At 45.2% G+C, this 19,532-nt stretch overlaps 1 protein-coding gene across 10 annotated transcripts in view; it reads right to left on the minus strand.

Annotated features, from left to right (window-relative positions):
* Nucleotides 1-810: 810 nt before the first annotated feature.
* DEPDC5 (DEP domain containing 5, GATOR1 subcomplex subunit) overlaps nt 811-19,532 on the minus strand; it is a 46,202-nt gene continuing 27,480 nt past the window's right edge. For 7 of the 10 annotated variants that reach the window (XM_080355107.1, XM_080355104.1, XM_080355106.1 and 4 more), the window contains 11 exons: nt 19,410-19,515; nt 14,849-15,000; nt 14,022-14,099; nt 13,445-13,577; nt 12,479-12,587; nt 11,974-12,198; nt 7,858-8,027; nt 6,772-6,943; nt 5,640-5,700; nt 4,515-4,597; nt 2,137-3,651 (listed from right to left, as the gene is read on the minus strand). In XM_080355107.1, the coding sequence (XP_080211233.1) occupies nt 3,356-3,651; nt 4,515-4,597; nt 5,640-5,700; nt 6,772-6,943; nt 7,858-8,027; nt 11,974-12,198; nt 12,479-12,587; nt 13,445-13,577; nt 14,022-14,099; nt 14,849-15,000; nt 19,410-19,515 (1,585 nt within the window). In that variant the 3' untranslated portion in view covers nt 2,137-3,355. Of the gene's footprint in view, nt 966-2,136; nt 3,652-4,514; nt 4,598-5,639; nt 5,701-6,771; nt 6,944-7,857; nt 8,028-11,973; nt 12,199-12,478; nt 12,588-13,444; nt 13,578-14,021; nt 14,100-14,848; nt 15,001-19,409; nt 19,516-19,532 lie in introns of those variants that run through there. The other 3 variants (XR_013922954.1, XM_080355110.1, XM_080355109.1) reach the window with 3 other exon arrangements.

The following is a 19,532-nucleotide window of genomic DNA, read 5'->3' on the forward strand; positions in this document are numbered from 1 at the left end:
TGAATCTCATGCCAAAGTTGCACCAGCTCCTCCTTCTCTTCTGCCTTGCAATACTAAAACAAAGTCGTATGTAAGCAAACCCTTTCCAGGTAGTCAGTCAGGTTTCCTATAAAGGAGAAAACCCTCAAGAACCAGAAACTTACTGAGAGATTCCTACTGGTTTGACAAAGCTGGTAGCGTTATCCAAGTATATGGCTCACTGTACCTCCTCTAACATACACAGGGAGTTACCTGCTTAATTCCTTATTTTCTCCTGGTGAAACTGGCTATGTTACCAGGTCTGGAGGCCAAAATCCCTCACGTTGAGTGGTGCCATCCAGCCTTCCTCATATCAGCCCATCGTGGCAAGCCCTCAAATTCAGTCTCCCCAGGGCTTTTAGGTCCTGAGTCCTAAATTTGTGAAAAACTCTAAGAACCACCACCCTACAGAACAAAACCCTGCTTTCACAAACTACAACCAGCCTCGTAATCACCCAATTGCATTCCTCCCTTCTGCTAATTAACAGTAACTGCCTGTAGCAAAGGCTTTGTCCTGTGTTTCAGATCAACCAGCACACACATCACCTTCCACTGCCACACGCCAGCTGGAAACACTCCATGTGCTGCAGTTTGGGTCTGCACTAGCAGCTCTAATTACTATTTTTCTAATACTGCTTTTGTCTCCATGAAGAAACAAAGAACACACTCGTACCTCCAGGAGCCTGCAGGCTGTGTCATGCTGCCCGTTATGGATATGAAAGGACACGCAAGCTCGGACAACGTGGATGTTAGTGAGAAAATACATCTTGTGTTCACATCCCATCATGGCCTCAACCAGCTTCTCCAGACTAGGAGGTGAGCTCTGGAGGTCCTGGCAGAGCTGTCCTGCTAGATCCAGCAGCTTGGCGGGTGGGGGATCCTTGTTTCTGTTCCTGTTTAACATGGCCATGAACCGGTTCATCCTCACGTCTTGTTGGAAGCCTTTTCTATGCAACGCACAAAGTTGTGGTTAGATAAAAACTATTTTCTCCTATTTTTAGCTTCTATGGTATGCTTTGTTTTTTAGAGGAAAGAGATTCGCTGTGCTGTTAAAAGCAGCTGGAGGACCTCAAAACACTTAAAATAAAACTAAGCCTAAGGCAGCCCTAAAAGGCTAGACCTGCATCAGGTTTCTAGTTGAGAAAACAAAGCACACAAAGATGCGTTACACTTGTCCCAAAACGCAGAGGCCAAGGCCAGCAGGCTGCGGGGGGGAACTGCACCCTGGGCTGGGTCCCCATCTTTCCCAGGTTGGTCTGGGTGTGCTGCTGGGGGCACTGGGGGTGTTGGCAGCTCTGCAGTACCCCCTGCACACACACATTGTGCTCTCAGACCCTCCACTCCCATTCAAATCAAGGTACCCCCATATCCAAACCATAGTATGATTCTTTACATCCACAGCTTCAAGGTTAAAGCTACCAGAACATTAAAACCAGAAATATTCAGATGAAATTAATGAGCTGGGGTTTTTTTTTTCCTCCAAAACGGAGTGGGTCAGGCCAGGGGCGGCCGGCAGTTACAGCAAAGTGTAACTCAGATGATCGCTGGGGCCGGTTTTCGCCCGTTTTCCTGCAGAAAGGAGGTCTAGGCGACGCCTCCGTGCCCGGCGGGTGCCCTCGGGGACACCCTGCGCCAGCCCCGCGGAACAAAAGGAGCAGAAGCTGTTGAACACCTGCGCGGCTGAGGAGCGGGGACACCCCAGCAGCCCCGTTCCCACCCGAGGCAGCGGGAGCGCAGCCCGGCTACCCAAGGCCGGCCCGGCCGCCCCCCGACCCCTTCCTCCCGCGGCGGAGCGCCAGAGCCCGGTACCTGCCGCCGGGCTCCGGTACCTGCCGCCGGGCTCCGGTACCTGCCCGCCGGGCCCCGGGGAGGGCTGAAGGGCGCAGACGGGCCTCCCTCCTTCCCTCTCACCCCGTCCACAGCCCAAACCTCACCCTGTCGGCAGCGGGGACGGAGCTCTGCGGCTCTAAGAGCCGCCCCGGTTCGCAGAAGCGGAGCCGCCGCTGGCCCCGGGTCCCGGCAGGCGCGGGGGTTGCGGGGCTGCCCCTGCGCTCCACCCCGCCCCTCCGCAAGTGCTCGGACAAAGCGACTGCTGCGCCCACGGCCACTTTCCTCGTGGAGTTACACGCAACGCATGGCACCAAGTGGCTTTCAGAGTAGTTTTTAAAACGTGAGTGGGGATCAGACGTACACTAGTAGTTTTGACACACTTAGAGGAACAGAACGGAGAAGTGGGTGCTGTCTAATAACAGCTGAGTCACCCAGACTAAAGCAGCTGTTTTTCCTTAAATCACATCTGAACACCACTGTGAATGTCTCAGCCCACTGCTGACTTTCATTTAGCGAGGACAGGTAACAACAATCTCACAGCAGGAGTCAACAGCGCCAGCACTATTGGGTGCATGTCCTGAGCCCACTCCAACCTGCACTAAACTAACCAGCCCACGCTACATCCATGCACCACGTGCGAGCTTTCTCCACAAAGATAAAGACTACATACTTAACACCAAGCATCTTCATTTTGCTGCATAGAGACATTTCCTAAATATCTGCTCATGATCATCCTCATTCTTCCAATCCATAGAACCTTGTCTCCAGTTTTCCTTGATTTCTCCTTAGGCTTGGATGCTGGCCTTGCTCCTGCTGCATCACACTGTTCTGGATCCAGAGCTGGAGTCAAAGTCCCAGATGTTTAAAGCACAAAGCCCCACCACTGAACTTTGAGCATTCCATTATCATACTGGACATAAGCAGCAGTGTTTCTTTTCAGCAATTATTCCCCTTTACTCCCCAATTCTGTATTGCTGTCTGGAGGTACAACAAAACATCAGGTCACTTGATTTTCCGCATTTTTACTTATTTACATGTATGAAATTTAACAAGTGTCTCATATTTTATCTTACATATTCACACGACCAGGTACACCTCAAAAGGGAAAGAGGCAGCTTGCCCTCAGGCACATCAGATGCAAACGGCACCAATTATTTCCAGCGATGATAAGCTGCTACCATCACACTCTGTGCTCAATCTAACTGCCCTTGAAAGCCATTTGCATGTTCCCTCCTTCGCCTCCGCTCTAACTGAAGTCTTGGCAATCAAAGACTGCAACTACTTGAGACCAAGCTGAGGTCAGGTGATAGATATTGGCAAGCCAAGAGCTCAGATTCTTTTTCCAAAGGCTTAATCAAATTCTGTTGAATATCAACAGCAATATTGATCAGGTCCTCTTGGAGCCTCAAGATGAATCCAACAGACTTTTATCCTGTCATCCTTCACCTCTATTTCCTTGCCCCAAGGTAAAGATTCTAGCTGTCTCCCGCAGAGATACCGCCCTGTTTCACGGAGCACTAGCATGCATCTTATCTAGACAGTCGGTCCAGAACAAAACAAGCCGGCTATCTTTGTTCCAGCAAAAGTCAGTGAAGTCTTTCAGCAACCGATCAGCAAACTTCTCATCCCCAGTGGCACTGGATCGCCACGTTTTCGTCAGCATGGTGTTGTAGGCCCAGTTGTAGCCAATGCGCTCTTCACAGAACATGTTCTGGTTTGTGGAGCTAGTGGAGTTGCGCCGGCGCCGCTGCTGCCCGCAAGAAAATTTCCTCTTGGAATACGGTAGCTGCAAAAATACTGTCCCTGGAGGAAACAGACAGGACTTTAGTTTCCAGCAGACCTGAGTCCCTACAACTGGCAGCTGACTCATTCAATTCTGAAAAGGAAACTGGACTGAGTTGCACTTAATTGACTTTTAGCACAATAAAATGGGATACACTTTTCCTCCTTTGCTTTTACATGCTACTTCTTCCTGCAAATTACAATAGCAGGAGAGAACACACTTAGTTTTGCCTTTCTCTTGGTAGAACGGAACAAAGCAAAGCAGCAGGTTCTGATCCAGCTTTCTAACTTTACATCCATTTCCATTCTCTTCTGCAATTTTCCAGCCACTCTGTCTTCATGTCTCAGCAATTCCTCTGAACATACTGTAATATGCCATGCATGGAGCTTAGTTAGAAGTGCTGATAAATCACCAACATTTATGAAGAATAACGAGAGCAAATGGATCCTAAATGCTTTATCTGTCTCCCAGACAGTGTGTGGGTAGAGAGGCACCTACAACTGACCTTCAGCATGAGAACAGAGCACTGACTTCTCCCAACACCTTTCGCTCCTTCTACCTTTCAGACACACATTTATTGGAATTAGCTTTGTCTTTTTTTTTTTAATTTCTCCATCTCTTGGAAAGAAAAGTTTCAGAGACACTACAAGAAAAGTCAGACTTCAAATCAATGTCACTGATCAGCAGCAACACTTTGTGCGTTCCATACTGCCTCTCCAGTTTTCTGGTTTGTGCTGGCTGAGACAGCTACTTCTCATCTGAATGGGGACATAATGAGGACCAACATCCCTGACACAAAACACAAACTGCACGTCAAATGGTTCTTTTTTTTTTTTTTATAATAGCCTCCTCCTTGTCGCAGTGCCTGCCAAATATCGCTCACCTGTGACATGGATATACTGGGGCTTGTTCTCAGCTGGGAAGTTGAATGCAGAGGCCGAGTATTTATCTTGCACAAATCCAAATCTGGAGAAACAAAGACCAGGGGAATTAAAACAAAACCGAAAAAAGCAGGTATCCAGCTAGGATACCTTCAGCCCAAGGCAGCGGCACCCGCAAACCTGCCACCGGCACAAAGGCTCCCTTTTCGAATGGCCTGAAGGCAAGTGGAAAAGGGATGAAGAGAGCTGAGCTTCTCCAAACATCCGCTGCCCCTGCCGGGCACAGCGTGAAAGCCTGTAACTCCACACTGATCTCGGTCTAACTCGTGCCGCAAACGAGCACCAGCAGCTCAGCTGGGAGGGCAACAAGCAGCCTCTGACAAAACGGGGCAGCTGCACACGGCAGAGGGAAGAACGAGAGTCAAGACAGACATTCCTTGGGTATGTTTCCAGCTGTAACAATTTTTTTCATGCTGGGCAATGTTCCATGTAGAATTTCAAGCAGCTCACCTGACAGTTCTTTGCTGTTTGTAGCTTAGAAAGCAAGACAGGAACAAGTATGCTAACGAAAGCTTATTTCCAAGATAAAGTCTATTAAAAAAGGCAGAGTCTCTGTCATGAAAAAGACCTTGGCAGCAACACCACACAAAGCAGCACAAGCACACAAAGTGGTAAGGCTAGATAGTATTCAAAGCTTCCAACAATTCATTCCTAAACTGGGCCCAACCTCCTAGGTACAGCTCACATTCCAGCCTCCTGCCTATTGTCATCCAGTTCAAGACTGTGTTAAGTACACATGAAAGAAATCACTGTCCCTTCTCAGAAAGAAATCTGTGTACAATCTGCTTCTAAATTAGAATAACTGGGCACCTTCCAAAGGCAATGCCCTCCCTAGGAGGAGAGTACGGTTTGCTAACGAGCGACAGGCTGAAACATTATCTGCATGCCCCTTGCACCCACAGAACCACCTCCAGGCGTTCCAGTTACATTTTGGTCTGATAATCTGCAAGCAGACTTGAGAGAGGCAGATGGCACAGAACCCACACGACTCAGGAGCGACTGTCCAGCACATGTCTCCATCCGACATTATCCAGGAGATCCCAACCTTTCAGTCACCCTGTACGTACCTGTACGCTATTGCTTCCTGGAGGAGATGCATACGGTCCCAGTAAGTTTCTGGTTCAAAGCCTGGAACAAACAAAAAGGTAACAATTACCTGGTAAAGCCACTTTATTTCCTTTTTCAAGACTTCAGTTTTCCTCACAAGACCTCTGTGCACTCTGTCTTTTGTAGCCATTTCTTTTAGTCATCTTTTTTCTGCCAGCTGTCCCCTGAATGCCACCTTATTAGAGACATGTCTTGTACACTGCACTAGCAGATTCACCCCTGAATTCAGCTTTTGTGTCTCTCAAAATGAAGGAGAGGAACGTAATGGGGTGTGTGGGAGGGGGCAAGGAAGGAGAGTGGGCTGCAGTGCATCACCACAGAGTACTATGAAAATACTTAGTTCAAATTCAGTGGGGCTACAGTGACCTCAGAGCGTATGGATTTGTCACTGATTGTATCACATTCACAGCTGGACACTGGGTGAAGAATTAATGAAAATAAAGAAAATGATCATCTTTACTACTTTAAAACAGAGCCTTTTGCTAATTGTCCTTTCTCAAGATGGAATTTTGATGCTCTGTGCATGGGGACAGAGTTCACTGAGCTTCCACCTGAGACCACCACAGCATCACTCAAAAGGGTGAGGTCACATTGCAGAAAAGGGGATTTCAATTTCTAGCTCTTAATCTCATGCGCATTCTCACAATGAATGTAACCATAGCAACAATAACAAAAAATATGGCAGTCATGAAAGCCTAATCTCACTGTTGGAGAGAATAAACAAATGCAGGATGCAAATACAGAGCAGCTGTGGGCAGGGTCTACCAGCAAGACAGACTCTTACAGTATATCGTCATGTCAAACAAACTAACTACTTGATACAGGGTCTGTGAGGGTCTGCAACGTGATGGAGACAACCTTTCCTGTGCCTCCATACTTCTTGCTGCCAACTTCATGCACTGTTGCCTGCTGGCTAACCTGCCAGCGCCTTCCGCTGTGCAGCCCCTTCCTGAGGGGGCCGCCAAAATGGGAAACAGGCCCTCCATCCAGCTCACGCATCTCTGGTAAATGAGTTTTTCCATATGAGCTACATGCCAGAAGGGACCTGGTTGCAGAACAGTATACCAAGGGGTAAACCAGAACATTTCTTACCATCAAACAAATGCTCACTACCCTCCTTCAGCAAGCAGCTAACGTTGAGAGGGATGAACAACTGAGCTCGAAGCGGGTCTCCGTATAAGTAACTGGGCAAAGCAAACGGGCCTTCCAAGACTGGAACCAGCAAGAAACCACAAGATGTGGCTTTCCGGTGCCAACCCTGAACCTGAGAAGAGATTCAAACAGTGAATCATTCCACATATGCCAAACTGAAGAAGGGCACTTATGTGCACAGGAGCAACCCATTCCCCGAGAAACGATCAGACAAGCTCAGTTCTCCACCAGCTCAGCTTGCTTTGCATGGCAAGCACACCAGCATCCTTGTAAGCAAAGCAGGACAAGCACAAGACACCAGGCTTTCCTTTTTTAAGTGCCACATCAATCAGAAAGCACTTTAAAATAGGACATTTTTCAGGAACTGATTCAGCCTACTTATCATCAGTGGCCAAGCACTGCTGCTTTACTGGAACAGCACAATAGATTTTAAATAAAAGCAAAAGCAATCAACCAGTGCTATTGGGCTGGATGGGGTAAAACATGGTGCTAAATAATTTCAGTTTTACAGAAGCTACAAAAGGGAAAACAAAACGCCAAATTAAACAATAAATGACACAAACTGCTTGCATTTTCCGTTCAGAATGTTTTCAGTATTGCTGAACAGGAAGAACACACTGCCTGGAAAAGTGCTGTCATGAAAGCAATTCCACCGAGATTTCGAATGTTCATGTTTGAGGGGAGAAGGAATGCAATGTGAAATAGATTCCTTTCCAAAGACCCAGCTCAGGGCTTAAGATCTGCCTAAGGGGGACTGAAATATCACCTTGACCTGTACTGACCTCTAGTACTGTGCATGAAATCCATTAACAGCAGAAGACTATCCTGCAGACACAATGACTGCAGATAGCATGACAAATGATGACCAGATGCAGCAATGCTAATGACCATCAGTAAAAATTACTTATGGAAATAAGAACAGGTCCAACACACTGTCTCTCTCCAATATTTCCCATCAGCTTCACATAACAACATCCCCAGCAGCACAAGGGATGCAGAGGCCACCAAGAACACAAGGACGCTTACCATCTCAAAAAGAACAGCTGCAGTCACTGCCATCCAGTGTAACTTGATTTCAAAGGCAGCATTCAGGGAGAAATTGCCATGGTAATAACAACTGCACCACTCCAAGCGGTCAGTGCGGTTGTTCACATCCACATCAAGCGTCACCGTCCGTTGCTCAGGCACTGTGGCAGCTAGGCAGCCAAGGAATAGGGGTATGTTTAAAAGAAGCATTAAAGAAAGGGTGGGAGACAGGACAAAAAGGACAGAAGGAACAAGACAAACTATGTGAAATGCATTTGTCATCCCACTCCTCCCCAAATATTTTTTGGGCTAGCAGAACAGTCCCAGAATGCTGCTCATCCAGATCACAAAAGACAAAAAAAACTATTAAGTATTACTCATATCAGGGGTCTGTGCCACAGAATTACCTCCCCAGGCAGTCAAAAGACATTTCAGCTGCAATGATGAGACAGAACCAAGCGTCAAGCAGCTAATCAATAAGCGGCTGGTGCCATAATTAAATATGGCTAGACGACATCAGCTTCTTCATACTCGAGACATTCCAAATTGGTTTTAATATTTCTATATGCCCCCATCAGAAATCACACCACAGCGCGGTTACAAAGGGCAGGCGCATTCCAGGACTTTCTGCAGCTAATGGAGATTAGAAGTTAAACTTCTTTTCTCTTCAACCCCATATCAATATCCCACATTACCGCATTGCTAAAACTGCACACCCAACACTTTTTGTAAAAGCCTGAGAAGTCAGCCAAGCCTCATGCAGCAGCGTCAGGATCCCTGCAATACCTTCTGTTGCTTTGCAGTAAGTGCTGGGATAGTGCCCGAGATTCGGCTCCTTTCCTGCCCTCCACCCCAGCATCCCGGTGAAGGAAAAGCCTCGGATATGAGGCAAGAGAGGAAGAGAAGCACGGACAGTGGAAGTGACCTGGCTGGTGTCACACAGCGGATGGCAAGGCCAGGGACAGAACCCAGAGCTCCTGACTTGGAGACCAAAGTCCTGCTATTAACCACATTGCCACTTCCAAATTTTCTTAGGCAAATACAGCATTTAACATTTCTATAATGTTAAAAATTGACACAAAACAAAGGACTGCAATAATATTGAAAAACCTTCACCGTTTTGAACTGCGTGCATGGGGGACGGATATTGTTATTTCTTGCTTAAGTAGAAGAAGATGTGCACCCTTTCATGTGGTCAGCTATTAAATGACCTTATAATTTAATAACTTAATCGTGTTTAAAAAAAAAAAGTTGACGTTCTTCCTCGAGGTAGATGGAAAGTTTCCACCTTCACTTCTACTGCGTGTTAGCTAGAGACAGCTTTCAAGGTTACAAGAAAATCCTTTATATTGCTATTGCTGCAGCTTAGGAACAGAAAAAATAAAAAGAAACCCATAACAACAGAAGAATATCTCCCAGTTTTGTTTTGTAAATAAGATCAATTTTTGTCTTTGGGAAATGGATCATCTGCAATGTCTGAGTTGATCTGGTATTGACAGACAGACCGACATCCAGTGATTTTCATTTTCTTGCTCCTTTTTGGTAGAATATCACAGTGAACGTAATACTTGTGGTTAGATGGTTACAGTGCCAGTTTTGTAATGAACTATGAACTCCATTGCCAGTTTTACAATGAAGTCTGTTGGAAAACAATGTCCCAAAAGCTGTAAAGTGAAATCAGCTTTGTCAGGTTGTTGTTAGCTAAGAGGTCAGTGGTAATACCACAGTCCAGTGCACCCAAACCCGCACACTGTGAAGAATGAGCTCCCTGCTCCCTTAGACTGCTCCTTTTTCCAGAGGATGCAGCTCCCCGTCAGGGCTGGAGCTTCGCTCCACCTTGCCTGCAGCTGTAATTCACAGGCAAAGCAACAGAGCACAGTCCAACCACGTGAGCTAATCAGAAGGACCTTAAAAACCGATGAGAAATATCCCTGTGTCTGAATTTAGAAGCTTCAAAATAAAACCACCTTAATTTTAATAGAATAAAGTCTGGCTGCTGTAGATCTGATTTTAAGAGGACTCACCTGCTTCCCAATTGTTCTTGTATTATTGAGTGTTTAGCTAATGATTTACTGAGGAAATCAGAGAGGAGCAGGCAGGTAATTCTCCAGTCACAGACTACGCTACGTACATGACTACAATCACTAGTGCATGCACTGCTATAAATTAAAAGGGACAAGATTAGGTATATCACAGGTCAGACTTCCACTGGGAAGGGAAAGGGGACAATCACTGGGCAATTGACAGGGAATTGGGAGGGATAAAGATTTTAGAGATACACGGAGCTTGTTCCAGAGCTCCCAACGCTTGCATGCAATTTCATGTCACAGCCTGACATTTAGGGAAGGTGGGGAGGGGAAGAAATAAAAACCACAACCAAATCAAAGCCAAGGGGGGAACAAATGAAGTCACGTGGACCAGAGGTCATCTGGGTTTAGTGAAGCTCCTTGCCTCAGATGAACTGGTAAAGGTGTTTTTTTTGAATACTGTTTAGAAAAGGGACAGCACAGAAACAGAAGCTAAATCAGTTCCTTTGTAAGAAAGAAGTTCCATACTGGATTTTTCTCCAAGGAACTCTTATTCCTGGAATAACCAGACTGGGCATGAACAATCTGGAGGCAGTTTTCCTTCATCCAAGGACTGCTAAACAGTTAAATAGCAGAATGGACATAATTCCAACTGAAATGAAAAAGGGAAGCTACACAGGTGTGTAACTACATCACACGCTGAAGTAACACACTCTTTCCTGGCTGGCCTTAAGGAAAAGGCACGAGGGGCACTAAGCACCCTTCCTTCTTCAGCCCTTTTCCCAGGTGCATGCTAACTGAGTCTCAGTCCTCTAATCTCACAAAAGAGGACAGACATAGAAAAGCCAAGTGGTCTTCTTGGGCTAAGTAGTGAGTACGAGATCAAAGCTGGAAGAGGATCTGGCCCAAGTGCCTCCAGCCTCCACACCACTTTCACACCAGCCTGCAGTCTAGCTTCAGCTCGGGCCAGTCATTGAGCTAATGAGGCTGGATACCGGCCAAGGCAACAGATTTATTGTGTGACAGAGAAAAACACCCTGCATATGTTGGCTTCAGGGAATTAACCGTTAGTTCAGACTTCCTACCCTTAATGCTTTCCCATTTCTGATGCTGTTCCTCTTCAAACAAGGCTTTCAGAAACACACAAGGATCACTGTAACTTCAGGTTTAATTGATGCTACACCAGCAGTAAGTCTTCTCTTCAGAGGGTCAAATTTACAAAACAGGAGAACAGCAGAATTTTGTTTTGAACCTTAATTGGTAAGGCCTTTAAAGCATGCATCTAAATAAATCTGAAGTTGCAGTTCCATGGCGATGATTTTTCTCCTAATTTTAAACAGAGAAAGAGGAACAAAAGCAAGTGACTCAGGCTGGCCTGGAAATGCAATGAAAAGCTGACAAAGCAACACAGTCAGTCATGCAGCGAGTGTGTTTCGCGGGCTCTTAGTGGTACTCGGTGTTATACTTCACACATTACAGAGCTTTAGATGTTATAATGGTATCTTACCCAGCAGCAAGATCTTCCATACATAAACCCTACTGTAGCTGGGCTTCCCAGACTTGACTGTAAGAAGTCTGGCTACATATGGTTCAGATTAGCTGAGAAGCCTCCAGAATATCACAGAAAACTTCTCTACTACATCTGGATCTCACCGTGGCTTTGGCCATCGGGAGGCAATTAGGCCTGAGACTTCAGGTACAGTTTGGTTGCTCTGCTGTTCTCAAAACTTACCCCTCCACAACCATCACAGGTTGTGAAGAGTCTCTCTGGATCCACAAGGAGACAAAGTCAGTATTTTCCTTTCTGAATTCTTGAGGATGGTATGGGGGAATGGTTCCAGAACAGAGAATATTTAAAGAATACTTTTTACTGTATTCCAGCAGTCAGAAGCAAAAATCGCCTGCTCAGCCAGCGAAACACACCTCCAGCACAGAAGAACAGTTCCACATGCAAGACACATGTAAGGCCAGCATGAAATTTGCAGCTTTATTGCTGGTCCACGTGAGATCATACCCTTGGCTGGCTGCTCTTCCCCTTTTAAACTATCCCCTTGAACTTCCCCAGCTGTCACCTGTGCTGTGCATCTACCTAATAGTGCAGCTGCCTGGCTCCGTCCTCCGAAACTGCGGCTAAAGGAACTGTGCCTACTTGCATAGGAGGCTGGGCGGCTGGGCAGCCAGGGCAGGAAGAACGCCGGGATTTCCGAGTGCAGGAGCTCTTCTGCCACAAATGCCACCTCAAACCATTTCCTCTGGAAAGCGGAGAAATCATCCACAGCCGCCGTGTGCCACATCGCAGGCTGCTGCATGCCCACTGAACAAAAAGCAAAGCGGGGGACAGATCGCAGTTAGAAACGAGCGTTCAAGGCCAAGAAAGAGATGGAGCTCTTTCTGAAAAAAGGGGAAGAAAAATCAAATAGATTATGTTGTCTGCAATTCCTTTATTAAAAAAAGAAGGGTGAGTTTCTTTAACTCTAGAGCAGCTTTTTTGGTTGTTACTGAAGTACATTTCTGCTGCACCTCTAAGAATCAAGTACAACTACCAATTATGCAAAGGGACAATGAGGGAAGTCTTGTAATAACACAATGCTGACCTCGGTCTGGTTCTTTGTCCATAACAATCTTGTAAAAATAAAAGCCATAAATAAAGGTTCGTAAAGCTTCTCCAGATGCGTGGACGATAAGCTGCTCTTCTAGCATTTTCTGAACAAAAAAAAGAGAACAGAGCAAACAAGATAAAAAAGTCATGCTTCCAGTTACATAAAAAGGTCACCAGAGAACATTAGGAAATAATTTTCTTCTTCTTGACATCTTTTTGTCCAGATCTGTGCCTAACAAGAAAACCAGCAAATGTTCTCTCTTGATACTCAGTAAATGTAGTGAGTCCTTATTTCCCTGAGAAATTGTGTTTGACTTTTCTGCGTACATCTGCCTTCCTCCCTTCCCCTGCTCTGGTTTTATAGATGGATTTACAGGAAAGGTAAGAGGTTGGAAACATTCTACATTCTCTGCTAATTGATATGGGATCTCAGCAGAGGAGTGAACTCCAAAACGTTTCCAGCCTTCTGCCCCTGACACAGTTTGATAGGGAAGAAAAAATCATGAACACGAGCAGTGTATCTTGCATAAAGTGTGTATACGTCAAGCACCCGTAAGAGAGGTCATGTGCTGGTTTTATTACAACTTCATTAACTAATTATCAAAAGAAAACCCAAAACTCAAACCAAAACCAAAGCACACTGTAGTGCCTCATAATTCTAACACAATGGAGAGTTCTTGGTAACTACTAGCTAACTGGAGGCTAAACACAGAACTGTCATCATACATAAATGGAAAAAATAATATGTATTACTACTGAAGAATACATTGCTGTTTTGTGGAAGGGAATCAAAAAATGTCACCATTACCTCATATTCTGTTGAACGCTATTTTCAATACCCATCAATAGGAGCATTTTAACAAGAAACTGAAATTATTGCTATGCTTTCCTCTACAATTTTACTTCCTTCACAGAGCGTGGTATTTCTGGCCCTCCCTATACCCTGTGATGCTTCTGTTACCTGCATGATGTCGATCGCCATGGCTTGGGTTTGCACGCCCTCCACGTTATTCACCAGCCAGTGCACAACCTCTGCACTGATGAAGCAGTACGGAGAGAGGCCCTTCTGTTCAGAGAGCAGCTGGATCCCTGTGCTGAATCACAGCAAGTGACACATGTGAGAACATGGACTAACTGATAGTTCTTTCTGGTTACAAACACAAAAATCACTGCTGGGGAAAAAAAAAAAAGAGGAGGGATAAAGATACAGGACAAAAAAACGCACAATGGCCCCAGAGCGACATATCATTGACTTCTGATAACAAGATGAAGAGCTGATGTTGACAGCACTTTAGTGTCTTACTGAGAATTTTTGCTTTGATAAGACTCTGGGATTTTAATAATCGAAGTCTCTGCAAGAATACTCGTATCTCAGTTTCTATAAAATTCCTTGTTGGAGAGATTGGAACTGAATAACAAAAGGAAGCTTGGAACTCTTTTAGAGCTGTGATGGGGCTCTCCTGTGAGTGACTCCATGCCTCATGTCCTCTTACAAAACATCTAGACAGATGTGAAGCGTATTTATATTCAGAACTTACGTGGGGTGTTTCATGGCTTCAAGAATCTCTATCAAGGTGGAGGAGGATGTCAGAGTGCTTGCTGAACACTGCTGAGAGCTGGGAAGCAAACAGAAGTGTGTTAAAGATCAAGGAACCTGCCAGATTTGTTAAAATATGTACATTTCAGAAAAAACCTCTCTCCCCTACAGTAACTTTGCCGCATTTTTCATCTCAAGAAAGACAACTAAAAGCATGAGATCTGTATTTTCCCCTTGAGGTCATCAGGTCATTGCTATATTGATTCAATGCACACATACAGCTGTGCTCAGGAGCAACTGCAAGAAAACATTTTGAGGTTGGCTTTTTTTTTTTACTGTAATATACAACTGCAGGAAACAGGTGCTAATATAGTTTATTTTAAATTTTGCTTCCTCCTCAGTGTCCCACCTCCAGGTTAGAACCTCTTGGATTTCATCAACCTGCTCAATCCAGTTAGACCTGCAGGGCCTCCTTTTGCTGAAACAGACAGAAGACAGATGTCGATTCAAAGCCTGATCTTCTGGTAACAGATTTCAGAAAGGGAATTTATTCATTCTTCATTTCTTGAAGAGTCAAGCTCTTTTTGTGGGTGGGGAAATCAGGCCTCGTGTTCATTCCATTCTGGAAAACTGGGTTGTGAGGCTTATTTTACCACCACTCTTTCTGCATGTGGAAACGCTGCAGTGAGGTCTTGTGACGAGTGCCTTCTAGTGCTGACAGACACAGCACTTCTTGTTCGCAGGTTCCCATTTGTGCTATTCCTTGACACCAGAAAGGGGAATGTGAGAGAACAGAACCGCAGTGTAGTGCTGCTGGGCTTTTCTTACCTGGCCTCCGCAGCACCAGCTGTGGGATACACTTGGTCTATGACGCTCTGGGAACTTCCCAAGGTCTGTGCATTGCTCCGATCAGGTAACTGCCCCTGGTTTATCAATGTGTTGCCCTCGGAGGTTGCAGGAACTGATTGGTCTACAGAGACCTGCAAGGAGTAAATACATCATAAATTTCAGAAAGATGTTGCTGTGATTTGTTTCCCATTTTCTCCTCTCCCTGCATCATCCATATCTCAGCTCAAGTTAGTTAACAACAAGCAATACTATAAGGCAAGCACAAGCAGAAAGGAAAAAATAGTCTTTTGTCATCGCTACAGAGCTACTGACAAACACGGAACTCAGACCCCAGCAAAGATGAGGATAACCAACCCAGCATCAGCCGTGAGGCAACTACCAGCAAACCAGCCACACCAGTCCCAACCTGATATTTTCAAGTTAAGTAAGTGCCTGTGATTACAAACAGGCAATGAAAAGAACAGGAAACTTAATCACTACAGGAAAGTATTAAGCAGTTAAAAAAAAAAATAGTTTCAACTCTAACTCTCAGCCAAAAAACTGCAAATGTATCACATGGAATTCAAGTTTCATAATGCACAAAATCAGCTCATCTTCCTGACTTTCTTAGGGCAGTATCAGGAGCTGCTGGCACCCACCCACACCTATGTTGCCAAGACAACAAGAACACTTTCCTCCCGCAGGAACACTTGCGCTATTCCAATGGTAGACTGAATAGTTCACAAAATTATCATAAAATCATCTCAGGAAGAACATGAATGTTGAAAGCTTCAGCAAAGTACAGGCTGTAATTGCCATCTGTCATTAACACGTATGGTTTAGGAAAGGCTTATTGTATAAAAGCCAGAGAGGTGGGGTAGAAGAACACGAACAGCAGAGTAACTCAGACTGGTATAAATACGAGGGCTGGTCTGCCATGATGAACCCACAGCACATGCACAGCTACAAATCACAAAGCTGGTGGTTTGAGTTAGGTCTGATAGCCAGACCTTTATTTATGTCATTTCTCACATCCCAAAGATCTCTTATTCTGCAATGGCAGATGTCCCTTTTTGGGCAGCAGATGCTCCAACATGTCATCTGCAGTCCCCCCAGCCAGCTAAATCCACTTTCCCTCCTCAGAGTTCACTTCAACCAGCATTATTTTCCAGGGACACACAGTCTGATTGCTAAACTCCTAAATGGTGTTGGGTGTACAAACAACTTCAGTCACGATGACTCTTTTAAACCAAGATGACACCAATATTTCAGCCCTCAGTTGCTTAAGAATCCAAGGACACAATTTGACTTGGATCTCCCCAGAGCCACCTGTCAGTCAAATACCACAGAAGAGATTTAGCCAAGAACGAGATGAGTAAGCTGTTGCCATTTTGTGTAGCAAGGGAAGATGAAAAACAAGCACTTAGTGAAACACAAAAAGAGAAGCTTCAGTAGTCGACAAGACAGTACTGCAAAGGACAGTAAGGCAGGGCACACCAACATCCAAAGCACATCACAGACATTGAATGGTGGAAGGAAATAGTCACATCCACCACCAGCAGCCGCTCTGTCCTGTTAATGATGTGTTATGTCCCTCTCAACGAGCAGATCTGGAAACCAGCACAGGTTCCCCACGTGGCAAGCTCAAGACAACAAATACTCTCCATTGCCTCAGTCCAAAAGCCAGAGATGACAAGACCCCATCCAAAACTAACCTGGGAGTAGAAGGTTGAAGCTGTACGTGGGCTGCGAACAAAATCCATAAAGAAGGCCCCATCCTGAAGGCATCAGAGGAAGCAGGCCCATTAATGGCAACAGCACCAAGGAGTTGAAGAAAAGCAAATACAAGGTTGTGCAAGTATGAAATGACCACAGAGGGAAAGTATGAGGAGAATGCAAATCCCAAACAGATCCAGGACGTCAGGTGCAGCAGAATGCGGAGCATCAGGTGTTACACACATACCCTCACTTTCTCTCTGAAACAGGACATGGCTGTCCCTTCACACAGATGCTTTTCCAAAGTTTTGAAAAATCACACTGATCAGAAGCCAATTGAAACTACAGCCTTCCCTCCACACGTCAGAGGGAAAAGACTTGAGCTTTAAAGTATGTGGGCTTCCATCCTAAATGCAAAGCTGAATAGCGATACAGAAACCTGTAGAACTGCACGTGTAATGACAAATACCCAAAGAACAACAGCTTTTTCCTAGTCTGTCAGTCATTCAAATGATAAATACAGAGAGGCAAAGCAGCTCTTTTCAGGAAGCACACTCTTCCTCTCAAACACACGTCTGGTATATGGTGCAAAGGAAAGCAAAGAAAAATTCATCACAAAGATCCTTCCAACACTGTGTTTAATACTTCATGCAAAATTAAACAGACACTGCCTGTGCTATGTTCCCCGCCCACCTGCAAACCCTGGATGAATTTATCCCCGGCTGCTATTCAAAGATGTGTCGAGATTCTCTTATCACATAAGACAATGCAGTGGAACTCAACTAGATTTTAATTCCCTATTTGCAATTCTTTATTCTGTTCCCTAGGCAAAATATTTTGTCTAGCCTGCAGTTAAGATGATGCTTACCCCTGTATGCACATATGAAACATTTTCAGGAAAGAATCAAAGCCAGGGTTACACGGCTGGCAATTTACACGGTGCAGAAGCAGAGCCAAGCACCCTGTTTCCATAAAGGCAAAGACTTCCCAAATAGATTATGCATTAAGCTAACCGCTGTGTTAAAATCACACTGCACTACCCAGTAACTGCCTGAAGGGACTTAATCAGTTCTGCTCTGAACCAGAGAGTAAAGGTGGAGCCAGCGGCTCAGTTTTGTTTTGGAATAACTCCAGCACTGAATAGCATCCTAGAAAAAGTACTTGTTCCTCGGGCTGCTGACAGACTCACAGCTGTGACAATTTGTCGGTACTTGAGCTGCAGGTCTCGGGACAGCCCATGGACATTCCCATGCTGGTGAGCCCTACAGGGGTTGTACTGTCTCAGAAATGGGGGCACACCCTTGCCAACGTTTCCAAGTGAGCACAAAGTTGCCCAATGGGGCTGCCCGGCCACCAGCACCTTCCCAGCAAGCACGAGCCATCAGTCTGGAGATCCCAGTTGCTTCTCTCCCAGTCCTTAAATGTAAATATTTATAGGAATGTTCACTACTGCAGTGTGAAAGGCTTTCAATCCACAACACAGTCTCCCAGATTCTCCAGCTAGACCTTCAGAGAGGCTTTCCAACACAGTTACTTTTAAAAATCAGGCAAGATCACATTTGCTTATTAGCACTTTCTGCAGGACAAGGTCTGCTACTTTGTTTCCAACAGAGGAGTGTGCCACCACTAAGAAAGCCAATTTTGCCCTTTTTCCTCTGCCACCAAGAAGGACCAGCCACAACATTCTTTTGTCCTGTGTCCCATGTGGAATTTTCATCACTTTTACAAGTAGAAATTTATATTTTCTGTGCTTAAAGAGGGAAGTTTGATGAAATTGTTTTCCAAAATGGTAGAAGAGGAAAATGCAAAGCCTGTATTATGATCTGGAAGTCTGCAAACGTGCTTCAAGTCCATTTCTGCACCTCCCTTTTCCAAGCTTCAAATGACCCACTTCTCAATCTCATCCCTGCTTTGGAAACATTCTGCAAACAGGTGTCAACGACTGCAGTTACTCTGTCACTTCAACTAGCAATATCCAGCATAATTCAATGCTTGTCCTTGGTGCCAGCACGAAAGGGTGGATGTTGAAACACCAGATGCTAAGAGAAAAATACTGTAAGAGATGGTTAAGTTGATAGTGGGGAATCTGAGAACTTTTCTTTGCAAGACTTCAACAGTTGAAAGCAAGACAGGTCACACTTAAGTGTTCTATCTTCATTCAGTTCCTCGTTACTTCTGCCGAAACACCATGCCAGAATACAGAAAAATAATCAAATATTCCTGCTTGGACTCAGAGGTGGAGTTTCAGCTCTCTGCACTCAAGAAGGCTGAAGGACAAGAAGGTGAAAGATAGCGCAGCCTTTGCTTTAAGTGTCTGAGAACTCCAGAAGACCATTTGCTCCAGCCAGCAAAGAAATGACATCTAAATCACTATTCAGGAACACATCCTCACTTCTAAGCAGATGCAAAAGAGTTCCTGCTGTTAAAATTGCACTGCAGCTTCACACAGTCCTGGTCTAGAGCTTGATTTTGCTCTTAAAGGCAGGCTTAACAGAAGTGCAGGCAGCACTGTACTGAAGCTGAAAATCCAACCCTGACTAAAATGAAATGTGGTATCAGAAAAGGACTAATTAACAAACACCACTCAGATTAGCAAAACACACTGAGAGCATCCCAGGGATTTCCATCTCATTGTCACAAAGAACTGAAGGACAGTTGTGTCCCAAGCTCCTCTTGCGCCCTTGCACACAAAGGCTTCAGGGCACCCTCAGCACAGCACCAGTCCTTGCTGGATTAGAGAGCAAGATGTGATACGCTGTAGCCATGTGCTCAGAGAAACAATTTGTGTTATTTAAGAAATTCTTATGTAAAAATAGTAGCTAAAGCAAGACCAGAAAGTCCTTACCTTCCGAGGGCTGTCCATATAGGTGGGTGTGATAGCAATGCTCCCACTCTCCGAAGGCCCAGAGCTCTTCCCAGCCAGCATTGCTGCTTGTTGCTCCCCCAGCGTCCTAAGACAAAGGGAAGA

This window comes from Nesoenas mayeri (assembly GCF_963082525.1).
Source record: "Nesoenas mayeri genome assembly, chromosome: 17".
Classification (NCBI taxonomy): domain Eukaryota; kingdom Metazoa; phylum Chordata; class Aves; order Columbiformes; family Columbidae; genus Nesoenas; species Nesoenas mayeri.